This window comes from Cervus elaphus, chromosome 17 (genome assembly GCF_910594005.1).
Source record: "Cervus elaphus chromosome 17, mCerEla1.1, whole genome shotgun sequence".
In the NCBI taxonomy this organism is placed as follows: domain Eukaryota; kingdom Metazoa; phylum Chordata; class Mammalia; order Artiodactyla; family Cervidae; genus Cervus; species Cervus elaphus.
In genome coordinates, this window is record NC_057831.1 from 64498708 (window position 1) to 64513185 (window position 14478).

Below are 14478 nucleotides of genomic sequence, written 5' to 3' on the forward strand. Positions count from 1 at the left end.
AATACATAACTATCCATTTCTTTATGTATATTCTTATATATATGAAAATAAATATTTGCACATTTCTGTTATAAGTTACGTAATAATATTGCTTTGCAATTTGCTTTTTTTATTCCTCAGTATCTCATGGGCTTTTTTCTAAGTCAGTTCAGGAGTTAACATGAAATTCAAGCATCGCGTTGTACGTGATCAAGCTAGTTTGCTATTATAGCAGTGTGTGTGTCTGTGTGTAAGTCTACGCAGTTGTGTGCGACTCTTTGTGATCCCACAGACTGGCCCTCCAGGCTCCTCTGTCCATGGGATTCTCCAGCAAGAATGCTCATGTGGGTTGCCATGTGCTCCTCCAGGGGATCTTCCCAACCCAAGGACTGAACCTGTGTCTCTTGTGTCTCCTGCATTGGCAGGTGGGTGCACTCAGCTGGTAACAAATCCACCAGCAATGCAGAAGAAGGGTTCAATCCCTGGGCTGGGAAGATGCCCTGGAGAAAGGAAAGGCTACCCACTCCGGTATTCTGGCATGGAGAATTCCATGGACTGTATAGTATAGTCCATGGGGTCACAAACAGTTGGACACAACTGAGTGACTTTCACTTTCTTTACCACTAGTGCCATCTGAGAAGCCCATTATAATTATAATTATAACTTGCAATTAACATCACTTATTCATTCAACAAATATTTTGTGAGCTCCTAACATGTGACATGAGTTTCTGATGTAGCTTAGAGTTTAAGGCAAGAAGATAGGCAAGATGAAAAATTATAATGTACAAAATAAAATTCCTCATGCAGTATCCATTTCTGTACACATATCTAAAATTGGTTTTGCTAGATCCAGAAGTATGCACATATAGAATTTTTATAGATCCCACAAAATTTATCTCTAAAGCTTTGTGCTAATTTATATTCTTACAACCCAGAAGAATAATATCTATTTTTCATACCCAACCATAATGGGATGAAGCTATTCTTTTTAATTTGTGAGTTTTGTAGATGCAATTAGCGTTTCATTGTCTTAATTTTTCTATAATTACCAATGAGATGCTAACTTTTTATGTTTTTAGCCGTTTGAATTTCCTTGACAACGTCTTCCTGTTTTACATGTCTTCCTATTTTACAAATGAGTTTTTCTTATTCTTAGTAATCTGTGGGAGGATTTTATCTATTAAGGCAGGGTTGATATTCAGCTTGTATGTCCCTGTCTAGGTTGTCTCTGGCCAGTGTCCATTTTCATTTGTGCACTTGTATTGAACCTTTGTTCAAGAATTTGAATTATTTGAAAAACAATAATTTGAATACCGATGCTGACATAATTCTTTTCTTCTAAATGTGGCAAATACTTCTCTGGTTTGTTATTTACCACTGTATTAGTTTTCTATTGCCACATAACAAGTTACCACAGATTTGAGGCCTTCAAATAATGTATACTGTCTTATAGCTTCTGTGGGTCAGGAATATGGGTTCAGGTACCTATGTCCTCCCGGAGTCTCTCACCAGGCTGAAATGTAGGGGTTGGCTGGGGCTGTGATCTTATCTGAGGCTCAGGGTCCTCTTCTTAGTTCCCCGGTTTTGGAATTGTCAGAGTCTTGAGGTTGTAGGACTATAGCCCTTGCTTTCTTGCTGGCTGTCAACTTGGGTCTGTTCTGAGTTCATGGAGATAGCCCATCATTCCTTGCCCTGTGACCTCTGCACAGCATGGCAGCTGCTCTTCAAGGCAAGCAGCAGAACCTCTAGTTTTGGATCTCTGTGACCTCATGGATGTTCTGCCACCTCTTTTTACTTGATGAGGTCATACCACTCTGAGTGGACCACTAGTAACATTTTAGTGCTTTTCTTTTGAATCTTTTTCCCTGTAAACATTAATATATGTTTTTTAAACAAAGTGACATCACAGTGTGCTTTGACTTTTATAACCATTTGTCTTGAGACTTCATTATGATTGCCTTTCCATTCGCTTCTTATTTTTCTAATGGTTATGCTGTATCGCATTGTAATAATTGCCACAATTTATGTAACTGATGAACCATTAGTTTAGCTTGTCCACAGTCACTTGCTGTAGTAAACAATACCGCAGTGAACATCACTGGAGTTAAACCCTGTGTCCATTTGTGAGATGAGTCTTTTCCAAAATTATCTGACTATAAATCCCTATTTGGGGGAAGTATCTTATAGCAGTAATGCTTCACAAAATACATGGTGGGAAACACTGTATTATTTTTTGTATTTGTGGGATTTTAATTTTGTAGTATCTCAGAGAGCTGATATCAGCCCTCTCTCTCCCTGTCCCTCAATATATACACTGCTGCCCAGTGAGTCCTTCTCTTCTGTGGCCCCTTGTGCAGAGAAGGTGCTGAGTGACTGAGAATCAAATGCTACCAGGACTGAACTGTAATTGGTAAGATACCTGTCTGTGAACCAGGGAGTATTACACCACCTCTGGGAGGTGTTGACATTGCCTGTCCACACGTTTCTACCATATATACATTCAGAACTCCTAGTCTCTGTTCTGTGAAAGTGAAAGTCACTCAGTTGTGTCCGACTCTTTGTGACCCCATGGACTATATAGTCCATGGAATTCTCCAGGCCAGATTACTGGAGTGGGTAGCCATTCCCTTCTCCAAGGGATCTTCCCAACCCAGGGACTGAACCCAGGTCTCCCGCATTGCAGGTGGATTCTTTACCAGCTGAGCCACAAGAGAAGCCCAAGAATACTGGAGTGGGTAGCCTATCCCTTCTCCAGCAGATCTTCTCAACCCAGGAATCAAACTGGGGTCTCCTGCATTGCAGGTGGATTCTTTACCAACTGAGCTGTCAGGGAAGCCCTCAAGAGCCAAGTCTCTTGTCTAATGGTTTAAAAACAAGCATATGCATACACACATATCCCTCCCTCTCTCTCTCTCTCAGTGCTGAAGGTGATAGTGATACAGGCTAGCTTTCCTCAGAACTTAACCCTGAGGCCTTATATTCACTGAAATGAAAATCAGTTAAGCCTTCAGGATTTTCTGTCAAAAGAATTGCCTATGAGATATTTCCATTGAAAATGTTACTGCTGGGAAATAACCCATTACTCTTATTCAGTTGAACTAAATACACTTGATGACACCATTCCTTGTTTTAAAGCCTTGCAACTTATAAATTTGGTCCATGGACTAAGCATCAGCAACACGCAGGTGTATGTCAGAAATGCATAGTCTCAGGCCCCTCTTTAAAGCTTCAGTTAAAATCTTCATTAAACAATACCTCAGGTGACTTGTATGCATATTAAAAAATTTTAAAATCCTTTAAAAGATTGCTGAAAAAGAATGAATTTTAATAAATATTTAGTTTACAATGGTTTTAGATTTACAGAAAAGTTATAAAGATATTGTGCATTTCAGTATGCTCCTCCTGCCCAGTTTCCCTTGTCTTAACATTTTACATTAGTCTTAAGATACATTTGTCACAAATAATGAACCCATATTGATACTTCATTGTTAACTAAAATCCAGGCTTTATTGGGATTTCCTTAGTTTTTACCAGAGGTCTTTTTTGTCTCAGACCCCATCCAGGACACCACCTAACACTTACTCATAATTTAGGTGCCTCTAGATTTTGAGTTTCTTGGCCTTTCCTTTTTTGGATGACTGCTCAGATGGTAAAGAATCTGCCTGCATATACCTTGTTCATGGATCAGAAGAATCAATATAGTGAAAATGAGTATACTACCCAAAGCAATCTATAGACTCAATGCAAGCTACCAATGGTATTTTTCAAAGAACTAGAACAAATAATTTCACAATTTGTATGGAAATACAAAAAAAAAAAAAAAAAACCTCAAATAGTGAAAGCAATCTTGAGAAAGAAGAATGGAACTGGAGGAATCAACCTGCCTGACTTCATGCTCTACTACAAAGCCACAGTCATCAAGACAGTGTGGTATTGGCACAAAGACAGAAATATAGATCAATGGAACAAAATAGAAACTCAGAGATAAATCCATGCACCTGTGGACACCTTATCTTTGACAAAGGAGGCAAGAATATACAATGGAGAAAAGACAATCTCTTTAACAAGTGGTGCTGGGAAAACTGGTCAACCACTTGTAAAAGAATGAAACTAGAACACTTTCTAATACCATACACAAAAATAAACTCAAAATGGATTAAAGATCTAAGACCAGAAACTATAAAACTCCTAGAGGAGAACATAGGCAAAACACTCTCTGACATAAATCACAGCAGGATCCTCTATGACCCACCTCCCAGAGTAATGGAAATAAAAGCAAAAATAAACAAATGGGGCCTAATTAAACTTAAAACCTTTTGCACAACAAAGGAAACTATAAGCAAGGTGAAAAGACAGCCCTCAGATTGGGAGAAAATAATAGCAAATGAAGCTACTGACAAAGAATCTCAAAACTATACAAGCAACTCCTGCAGCTCAATTCCAGAAGAATAAATGACGCAATAAAAAAATAGGCCAAAGAACTAAACAGACATTTCTCCAAAGAAGACATACAGATGGCTAACAAACACATGAAAAGATGCTCAACATCACTGATTATCAGAGAAATGCAAATCAAAACCACAGTGAGGTACCATTTCACGCCAGTCTGAATGGCTGCTATCCAAAAATCTACAAGCAATAAATGCTGGAGAGGATGTGGAGAAAAGGGAAACCTCTTATACTGTTGGTGGGAATGCAAACTAGTGCAACCACTATGGAGAACAGTGTGGAGATTCCATAAAAAACTGTAAATAGAACTGCCATATGACCCGGCAGTCCCACTGCTGGGCATACACACCGAGGAAACCGGAATTGAAAGAGACACATGTACCCCAGTATTCATCGCAGCACTGTTTATAATAGCCAGGACAGGGAAGCAACCTAGATGCCCATCAGCAGATGAATGGAAAAGAAAGCTGTGGTATATATACACAATGGAATATTACTCAGCCATTAAAAAGAATACATTTGAATCAATTCAAACCCTGGGTCAGAAAGATGCCCTGGAAAAGGGAATAACTACCCACTCCAGCATTCTTGCCTTAGAAAATTCCATGGACAGAGGAGCCTGGTGGGTTACAGTCCAGGTGGTCACAAAGAATCGGACAAGACTGAGTGACTAACACTTTCACTTTACTTTTCACTTCAAGAGTTCTGAGGGGCACTCTTTAGGGATTTTGTAGGATGTCCCTCAATTTGGATATGTCCGCACAGTGCCTTTATGATGAAGCTTGTAAATCTGATGGACGTAGTGGCAGCCTTTAGTGGTTTCTAAGAACAAGGATTTTGGAATCAAGCCTCCTAAATCTGATTCCCATCTTCACTTCCAGCAAGCTGTATGACTCTAGGCAAGTGATATAATTTCTCTGGGCTATGATAAAAAAGGATTGGTGATATTAATAGTATCTACTTCATGGGGGTGATAAAGAGGATAAGAGAAGGTAAATTATGAAAAAGCACTTGGAGACTTCCCTAGTGGTCCAGTAACTAAGACTCAGCACTCCCAGTGCCGGGGACCTGACTTCAATCCCTGGTCAGGAGAGCTCGATCCCACATGCTGAAACTGAAAGATGCCATGTGCTGCAACTAAGGCCTAGCACAGCCAAATAAGTAAATATATGTTTTAAAGGCACGTAGAGCATGACACAGAATAAATTCTTTATAAATATTTGTTGCTAGTATTGTTATTGTACCTAGAGGAAGAAATGGCAACCCACTCCAGTGTTCTTGACTGGAAAATTCCATGGACAGAGGCACCTGGTGGGATGTTGTCCATAGAGTCACAAAGAGCCAGATACGACTGAGCGATCAAGTACATTGTTATAATGATTGTTGTCAAAATAAGAGATAGGCTTGTCTGTGGAGAAACTCATGGTCCAACGTGGGAGGGACACCTGGAAACATAAAAATTCCTTTTTAAGTGTGGTAGGTTTAGAGTCAGTGTTGCCTTTCTATATTGTTTTGATTTTCAAGCAGTCAGTTTTGGAGGTGGATTTGTACTGATCAAGCTTTGGGGCTTTGAAGATATTGACCTAGAAATTCTTGGAATGCTGGAAATATGAGGAATTAGAATAAAAGTCTTTGTGTCAAGGCTGTGTGGATGATACAGTTGAAAGAAACTCAGCTGAGTGTTCTGTTTACAAGCAGGTGAAAGTTGGAATGCTGGAAATGTTTGTGTAATTAGATCATAGCCAAATGTTCAATGGAGGATATGGGGATGATATAGTTGAAAGAAGTTTATCCGAGTGTCCTATGCTTTTCATTCTTGTGTTTGGCCCTTTGGAGAGCACGTTGAAAAGTGTGATAAATGTTTTGTTCCATAGGCTAATGCTCACTTCTTCCAGATATCACATAAATGTAAATAATAGACTGTGAACAGATTACTGGATGTTTGAACAGGAGCATTGGAAGAAAAAAGAGATTAGGATTAAATAAGAGAGAAGTAAAGTAGTTACTGGATGTTTGAACAGGAGCATTGGAAGAAAAAAGAGATTAGGATTAAATAAGAGAGAAGTAAAGTAGTTAATGTAGCGTCTAACATAGTACCTACCTTGAGACAAAGGAAACATTACAGACGTTGTATATTTTCTCTTACGAGTTGAAAGGCAAGAGTTCTCTTGCCACTTTGAGGTGTTCATAAAACTTTTAGAGTCTACTTTAGGAGACATAATAAAAGTCTTGATGATCATTTGGGTAGATTTTGTTTATCAGTATAATAATAAACCTTTGCTTCTGTGCTCAATTTAAAAAAAAAATTTCAGAGTCTAAAAGTATGGCTCTTAGTAGCTTTGTTTTCTGAATCACATTGTAACTTTACTGGTCTGTTTATTTCTCATAGCTTCCCAGAAGTGATTAAAGACTGAGTTCCTGCATGTCTTTTGTTATTTCACTCTTAGGTTTATCAGTCCCTGTTGAGCGAGTTCATCCCACAGGAACAGCTCAGCTATCTGGCTTTACACTAATTCCACAGTTCCTTGATGACTACTCTCCCTGATGATGGCTATGAGAAATTCCTAAAGTATAACCTTCATGTTTATATATGTTGTATAGTATTTTAATTATTTTAAAATGTATAATTATTTTAATTATTTGAAATGACATATCACAGTGTCAATATGTACATTTTTTTTAGCTACTCAAGCATTTATCAACCTGGCACTGTTGACACTTGGGCTGGATGACTTTGTCTTAATGGGGGTTGTTTAGGATATTTAGAAGCATTCTCGGCCTCTTCCCATTGCATGGCATAGCACTCCTCCCAAGATGTAATAGCCAAATTGTGAATAGTGTTGCCAGATGTTTGCTAGGGGATACCTCTGACCTTCGTTCAGAACCACTGAGCTAACCTCTTGTCTTCAGGTGACTGTGTGCTGTGCTGTGAGGTGCCGCGCTAAGTCGTTTAAGTCGTGTCTGACTCCTTGCAGCCCCGTGGATTGTAGTCTGCCAGGCTCCTCTGTCCATGTGATTCTCTAGGCAAGCCTACTGGAGTGGGTTGCCATGACCTCCTCCAGGGGATCTTCCCAGCCCAGGGATCGAAACCCACATCTCTATGTCTCCTGCATTGGCGGGCAGGTTCTTTACCACTCGTGTCACTGGGAGGCCCTGTAAGTAACTGCTGAGGACATGTAGCAGATACTTGTCTGACTTTGGAGTCATGAAAATTCAAGTTCAGATCCCAGCTCTACCCACTCTGAACTGTTTACTATCTTACTCTCCTTAGCTGCAAAGTGGAACAGGGATAACTTCTAGCCAATAACATTAAAGATAAAATATATATAGATACAGCTACATGTAGTTTTTGTATAAAGGACTTGGCACAGAATGTACACTCACAGGCAGTGGCCCTGGCAAGGTGGCCAAGGATCAGCAAAGAATGCTAGGGAAGTGTGAAAAAGGAAGGGAAAATAATAATAATAAAAAATTAAGAAAAAATAAAGGACCTAGAAAGATGCTTGATGAAAAGGAGGTACTCAGTAAGTGCCAATGCTCTATCCTACAGTAGATTTTCCCTTGATGCTAGAGATGTTATTCATACGTCTATTCATACCCTTATTCATTATTCATATAATATTTAAACTACAAAACATGGACTCATTGAAATCAAGCAGGGAATATTGACCATTTAAATTTTTTGGCTATATTTAGAAGCAATATAGCATGAAGACTCATAGCACTGGCTGTGGAGTTTAACAGAACCGGATATAAATGAAACTGATCTGTACCATTCTCATGAGATGGGGAAACTTACTTAATTTTTATTTCTTTCTTTACAAAATGAAGGTATTGATAATATCTACCTCAGAAGGTTGTTACAGTGATTAAATGAGACAGGTGACTGGTACATAATAACATTTAGCAGTATATCTAAGCTATAACGTGGTTCCAATGAGTGGGATGAAGCAGGGGTCTTCAGCGAGGAGCTAGGACTGAGGTGAGGAGAAAGGAGGAGAGTGGCTATCCTGGGCAAAGGCATGGGGAAGCACGGAGAGCCTCAGAGTATTTTGGATGCAATAAATACATCTGTTTTTGAAGTTCAAAGGACATATAGGGAAATCGTCTGTATTTTTTTAGGCGGAGAATATAATAAACTTACAGAACTGCAGAATTGGAAAGGATCTTGACGTCATTGAGTCCAAATCATTCATTTTTCCAGTAAGAAAATAGAGGCCTAGAAAGGCAGGTGCTTTGCTGGAAGCCACGTGCTCTTGGAAAGAGTTGGTCCTGGAAGACAGAATCACCGTGTTGCCTCTTAGTCTCTCCTTGTCCTTAAAAACCATAGACAAAAACTATTAAAATAAATAGAATATGCAGATGCTCTTTATTTTATCAGTTAACTTCCTGGAAACCATACCTATTCAGTAGCTAGAACTGGCATGAATACACATAACTAGCAATCCAAACAAGCATGTAGTTTTTGATTGTCTACGCTCTATTTCAGACACTGGACATAAGGATAAACAAGACAGACAAGGCCCCTCCTCTCATAGAACTTCTGTTGGAGAAAATTATCACAATTAATTTTTAAATAAAAAATATTAAAAATTGTTTTGCAGAGAATTAAAATGGGGTGATTGGGCTTCCCCAGTGGCGTGGATGGTAAAGAATCTGCCTGCAGTGCAGGAGACCTGGGTTTGATCCCTGAGTTGGGAAGGTCCCCTGGAGTAGGAAATCCACCACACTCCAGTATTTTTGCCTGAAGAATTCCATGGTCAGAAGAGCCTGGTGGGCTACAGTCTATAGGGTCTCAAAGAGTTGGACATGACTAGCATTTGCTTACACTTTATGATACAGAATGAACAGAAGGTACTTTGAATGGTATGGTTGAGCAAGGCCTCTCTCGGGGGGATATCAGAGCCTAGATCTGAATGACTTGGTCTTTGAATTCAGGAGATGAATGGAGCAGCTTCCAGTCAGATGGAGCAGCTAGTATAGGGCCCTCAGACAGAAATGAGCTTGACAGTTTGAAAGTAAAGCAAGGCCAGTGAGGCTAGATTTAGTGCAGAAGAGGGGCCAGGAAAGTTAGGTCATCAGAGGCCAGATCATTTTGAGTTATGTACGCCTAGATAAGGAATTCAGATTTTATTCCAAGTTAACTCTGAAGCCACTGGAAAGTTTTCTGTGGGCAGAGTCTGATCTGCTCTGTCTTTGGAAGATCTCTCTACCTACTGTTTCAGGAGTGGAGTGCATAGAGCAAGGGGGCCAGTCAGGAGGCTGTTGTTCTGGTCCATTTGGGAGATGATGGTGGATTGGATTAAGGTGACGGAGACGAAGAGAAGTTTAGGTATTTGGGATATATTTCAGATGAATAATAGATTGCTGTTGGTGATGCTTTCAATACTAGGCATAAGGAAGAAAAGAGAAATCAAAGATAATCCTAGATTTTTGGTGTAAATAGCTAGGTAGATATTTAGGTTTCATTTACAAAGATGAGAAAAACCAGAGAAAGAGTGATTTGATGGGAGCCTGGGGGAATAGAAAGAGCAGTCTACATTTACCATACCAAATTTAAGATGTCCATTATTTATTCAGCTAGTATTTTTGAGTATCAACTCCTTCCTTGGGCTTTAGGAATATCATATTAACAAAAGGCAAAATTCTCTGCCCTTTTGGAGTTTATATTCTAATGGATGATTCAAAGAATTAAGAATAAGGTCTATGATGTATAGATGTATAGATGGTGGTAAGTTCTGAGGTAGGATTTATAATGAACCGTGTGGTTAGACCTGAGAAGTCTTCACTGACAAAGGGACATGACTTCAAGGAGACTTGAAGGGGGTAAGGGAGTGAAGCATGCAGATATGTGCCAAAAATGTGCGCGGAGATAATAGTTTAAAAGTGGGACCAGACGACGCCACAGAGGAAGAGTGTGTTGGTGCTGAAGGAAGGAAGGAACTGTGGCCTCTCTCATTGCTGCTACTTTTCTCAATGATACAAGCTCATTAACTCACAGTATTGGAGGAGTTTGGAAGCCAAGTTTAAGAAAGGAGGAGATCGTGTGAAATAGCTATTTAAGAAAATGCTTGATATATTCGACCTGCAAGTGTTTCATCTCAGGGAATGACCCAGTGTGGTTTTCTTTCCCTCAGCCAAGAGGTTGGAATCCTATCAGGAAGCTGCCTCTGAAGATGAAGATTCTGCCGGCACTCCCAGCGGCTCCCTCAGCAATATGGCGAAACCAAGGGCCCCCAGCTGCAGGACAGTTCACGGCCGGCCTTTAGGAAGTATCTCCTCGAATCATCTTACTGGGAGCTGTTTCGCCCTAGAAAGTAGAGAAGGAGCCAGTGAAGTACCTCATTCCAGACAGGCTGCCTTCAGTAGCCCCATTGTAAGTGTGACTGCATGACCTGAAACTTGTCTGTCCGTGATGAACAATGAAAGTGCGTTCTCATAATTATAACAGAGCCACACACCGTTGTCTCTTCTGCCTGAGAAGAGACTGTGAGTTCAGTCTGGTTGCCACACATTCACAGTATCTTAACTTTGGAGAGAGTTCAGTGTCAAGAGATAGTATACCATTTCTGAAAAACATGTTTCTGGTCAAGGTCAGTCACTTCTGAGCCTGGAGAAAGCTGCCTTGCTTTAATGATCACGGCTCACTTTCAGAACCAGCACAACTTACCGGAGGCATCTCATACACTGGTTCAGTTCAGTTTAGCTGCTCAGTCGTGTCTGACTCTTTGCGACCCCATGAATCACAGCACGCCAGGCCTCCCTGTCCATCACCAACTCCCAGAGTTTACTCAAAACTCATGTCCATCGAGTCGGTGATGCCATCCAGCCATCTCATCCTCTGTCGTCCCCTTCTCCTCCTGCCCCCAATCCCTCCCAGCATCAGGGTTTTCCAATGAGTCAACTCATCGCATGAGGTGGCCAAAGTACTGGAGTTTCAGCGCTTCAGCATCAGTCCTTCCAATGAACACCCAGGACTGATCTCCTTTAGGATGGACTGGTTGGATCTCCTTGTAAGTGTGTCTAATTGATAGGGAAATTCAGAGGCCTTTTTATCTCTTTGTAATCCTCCCTGAAATCCCACCAAATCTGTGTCCTCTTCCCCATTCCTAGTCCTCAGCAGATCATTTTTCCAGTGTTTCTATGTCAGAGCTCAAGAGGGTGTGTTCTTAAGCCCTGGGCGGAAAACATGGAGGAAGAACCTTGTGGAAGATGGGAAGGAGGAAAGATGCTTGTGGGAAAGAATTAGAAATCAAAACTTTTGCTGCACTTAAAATCACTTTGGTAAAATTTCAACTGTCTTCTCTGCCCTCCACATTTCATTAACTCTTCCTTACCCTCATTCAAGATGAGGGTTCCCTAGCCATGAGACTGATAAGCAGTTGGTGATCTCTGAAATAGGTGACATAACAAGAAATAAACAATTTTGGGAAGACTTTTGTTTCTGCATTGAATTTACATAGACTTTCATAGTAGAGATGCGATCTGAGTATACCTCAGGGATCTCATTTGTCCTGGAAAGGCCTGGAGGGAAATCTGGCTCTTTTCAAAGTTCCAACAAATAGGGCAGTTTAGAATCTAGGAAGATCATTTCACTGAAACTTATCCAATGCATTTCTTTGGCTCTAAGGATATAATACCTGTTATATCCTATCATTACCATATGTCAAGCTATTCCAAACATCTGGACTTAATTTTTCTCCAACCTCTGAGGAAAAAAAAATGTGAAGAATGCATACAGCCTCTTCTCTGTACTCATTTTCAGGCTCTATCAGAACTAGATACCGTTTTCTTCTGTTTTATCAATTTTGCCCGTTACTCTGCTGATCTTTTACCTTTGCCAGCCACCTGCAGTTAACCACATGTTGACTCCTGTTTGCTTGGAAGTCAAGGCTACTGATGACCAGGTGGGACTGAGCCATGGCCTCCCTCTGTTTCCTGATCCAGCCTCACTCTCTTCATGGAACAAAGGATTATTTCCTAATTTGGAGTCATTATGGTTTTTGTACCGTTTCCCCTGTCTAAAATTCATTCTCCCCTCACCACCTGCCTCTAACTACCAGATCTGATGAAATACTTCTTTAAATATCATTTCTTCCAAAGACTTCTTAGACTCTTTGTTGCTAAGTTCTGTTTACACAGTCCCTCCTGCCCTTCAGCCCCTTAGTCCTCATGGCCTTGGCCTTATTTCTGCCTCTGATGTGGACCTTGCCCCTTGAATCCTCAGCATCTGAGGTCAGCGTCCCCCACGTCTGCTGTCAGAGAAGCATCATCATTTGACGCCGCTCCGCAGGCTGAGTCTTCCTGTTCAGTCTGTTCTGTTTTGACGCCTTGTACCCCAGCTCCGCGTGTTGTGCTGATTATACAGTTTCTCTGGGGTTGCTGCTCTGTTCTGTGTTTTGAATACCAGACCCTTACATATAGAATGACGAGGTGTTCCTGGAGATAGGAGACCATCTCTCATGCTTGCTCTAGACAAGCCAATTCTGTCCTTCTTGGAGACTAAAGATTATTTTGAGAAAACTATAGATCCTTTAACCTGAAAAGCTGACGTCTGTGAAAATTGTACATATGATACTAAAAGTCTATTCATGTATCCCAGGTTGTAGAACACCAGCGTGGAAGCACAATGGGGGCTGTGATGCCTGGAAGTGAAAAGTTGTTAAGATGGTGCCCTTCATGGGGGAGACAAGAGGAGCGTCAGAGAGTGAGGGTCCAAGGCAGAGTGCTGGCAAAGGTGTGCCAGCGTCGGGTTAGAGGGACACTGAGGACCTTGAGTCCTGGGTTCACACGACCTGCTTTAGAAACAGTGGACCCTGACTGTGACAGTCAGCGCTTTTATGCCTCTTTAATCCTCTAGAAGTTTTCATTCAGCAAGCATGCTGCTCATTCTACCTGGAGTGCTATCCTCCTAGGTCTTTATGTGGCTGTTTCCTTTCTTTTCACTGAGGTCTCAGCTCAGATGTCACCTCCTCAGTAAATCTTGTTGTTGTTTAGTCGCTGAGCCGTGTCAGACTCTGTGACCCCATGAACTGCAGCACGGCAGGCTTCCTTGTCCTTCACTGTCTCCTGGAGTTTGCTCAGACTCATATCTGTTGAGTCAGTTATGCTATCCAGCCATCTCATCCTCTGTCATCCCCTTCTCCTCCTGCCCTCAATCTTTCCCAGCATCAGGGTCTTTTCCAGTAGTTAGTTCTTTGCATCCACTGGCCAGAGTATTGGACTTCAGCATCAGTCCTTCCAATAAATATTCAGGGTTGATTTCATTTAGGGTTGACTGGTTTTATCTCCTTGCTGTCCAAGGGACTCTCAAGAGTCTTCTTCAGCACCACAGTTCGAAAGCATCAGTTCTTCAATATGGTAGTAAGATTCAGTAAATCTCACCGACCATCCAATCCAAAGTATGTTCCATCTCCTGCACACTTGCCTGGATCTAGAACCATCTATTTATAGGTTAATTTATCTCCCCCACCTAGGATGTCAGTTCCATGCACCCAGGATCCCATATGTTCTGTGCACCCCTCTTTCCTTGAGGTGTTGCTTATACCATAGATCAATAATAAATATTTATGGAGTAAATATTCCATAATGGAGGAATGTTCCATTAATGGAGTAATGGAAGACAATGACATAATACTAGAGCCTGGGATATAAAACGGATAAGACACATCCCCAGCTTTCAGCTTTGCTCTTGATAGAGGAGGCAGACATGTAAGTAAATAGAGGTTATCCTGTATTGAAGATGCAGTAATGGTAGTTAATCCATAGTATTAAAAAGGCACAAAGAAGAGAGTCATCAACTCTCTGGGGATGAGAAGGGATCAAGAAAAGCTGCACAAAAGAGGTTAAACTTATCTTATGATTAATGAGTGGAGGGTTACACGGTAGAAAAGGAAGGAAAAGCACTCGGGGCAGACAGCAGGAGTGTGTGCAAAGGCCCAGAACTGCACAACCGGGGAGGACGTAGTGGGGGGAGGAGCTGTGCATGTGTGGCTATTGGCCTTTGTCTTTTCTCTTAGGTCTTTGGTATTCAGGAATCTGAGGCAGA

The 14478-nt window shown here is 41.0% G+C and overlaps 1 protein-coding gene across 2 annotated transcripts in view; it reads left to right on the plus strand.

Moving 5' to 3' along the window:
* Positions 1–14478, plus strand: part of ATP10D (ATPase phospholipid transporting 10D (putative)) — a 125030-nt gene that overhangs the window by 62735 nt on the left and 47817 nt on the right. For both annotated transcript variants that reach the window (XM_043870979.1, XM_043870980.1), the window contains exon 10: positions 10568–10806. In XM_043870979.1, coding sequence (XP_043726914.1) covers positions 10568–10806 — 239 coding nt within the window. The remainder of the gene's footprint in view (positions 1–10567; positions 10807–14478) is intronic.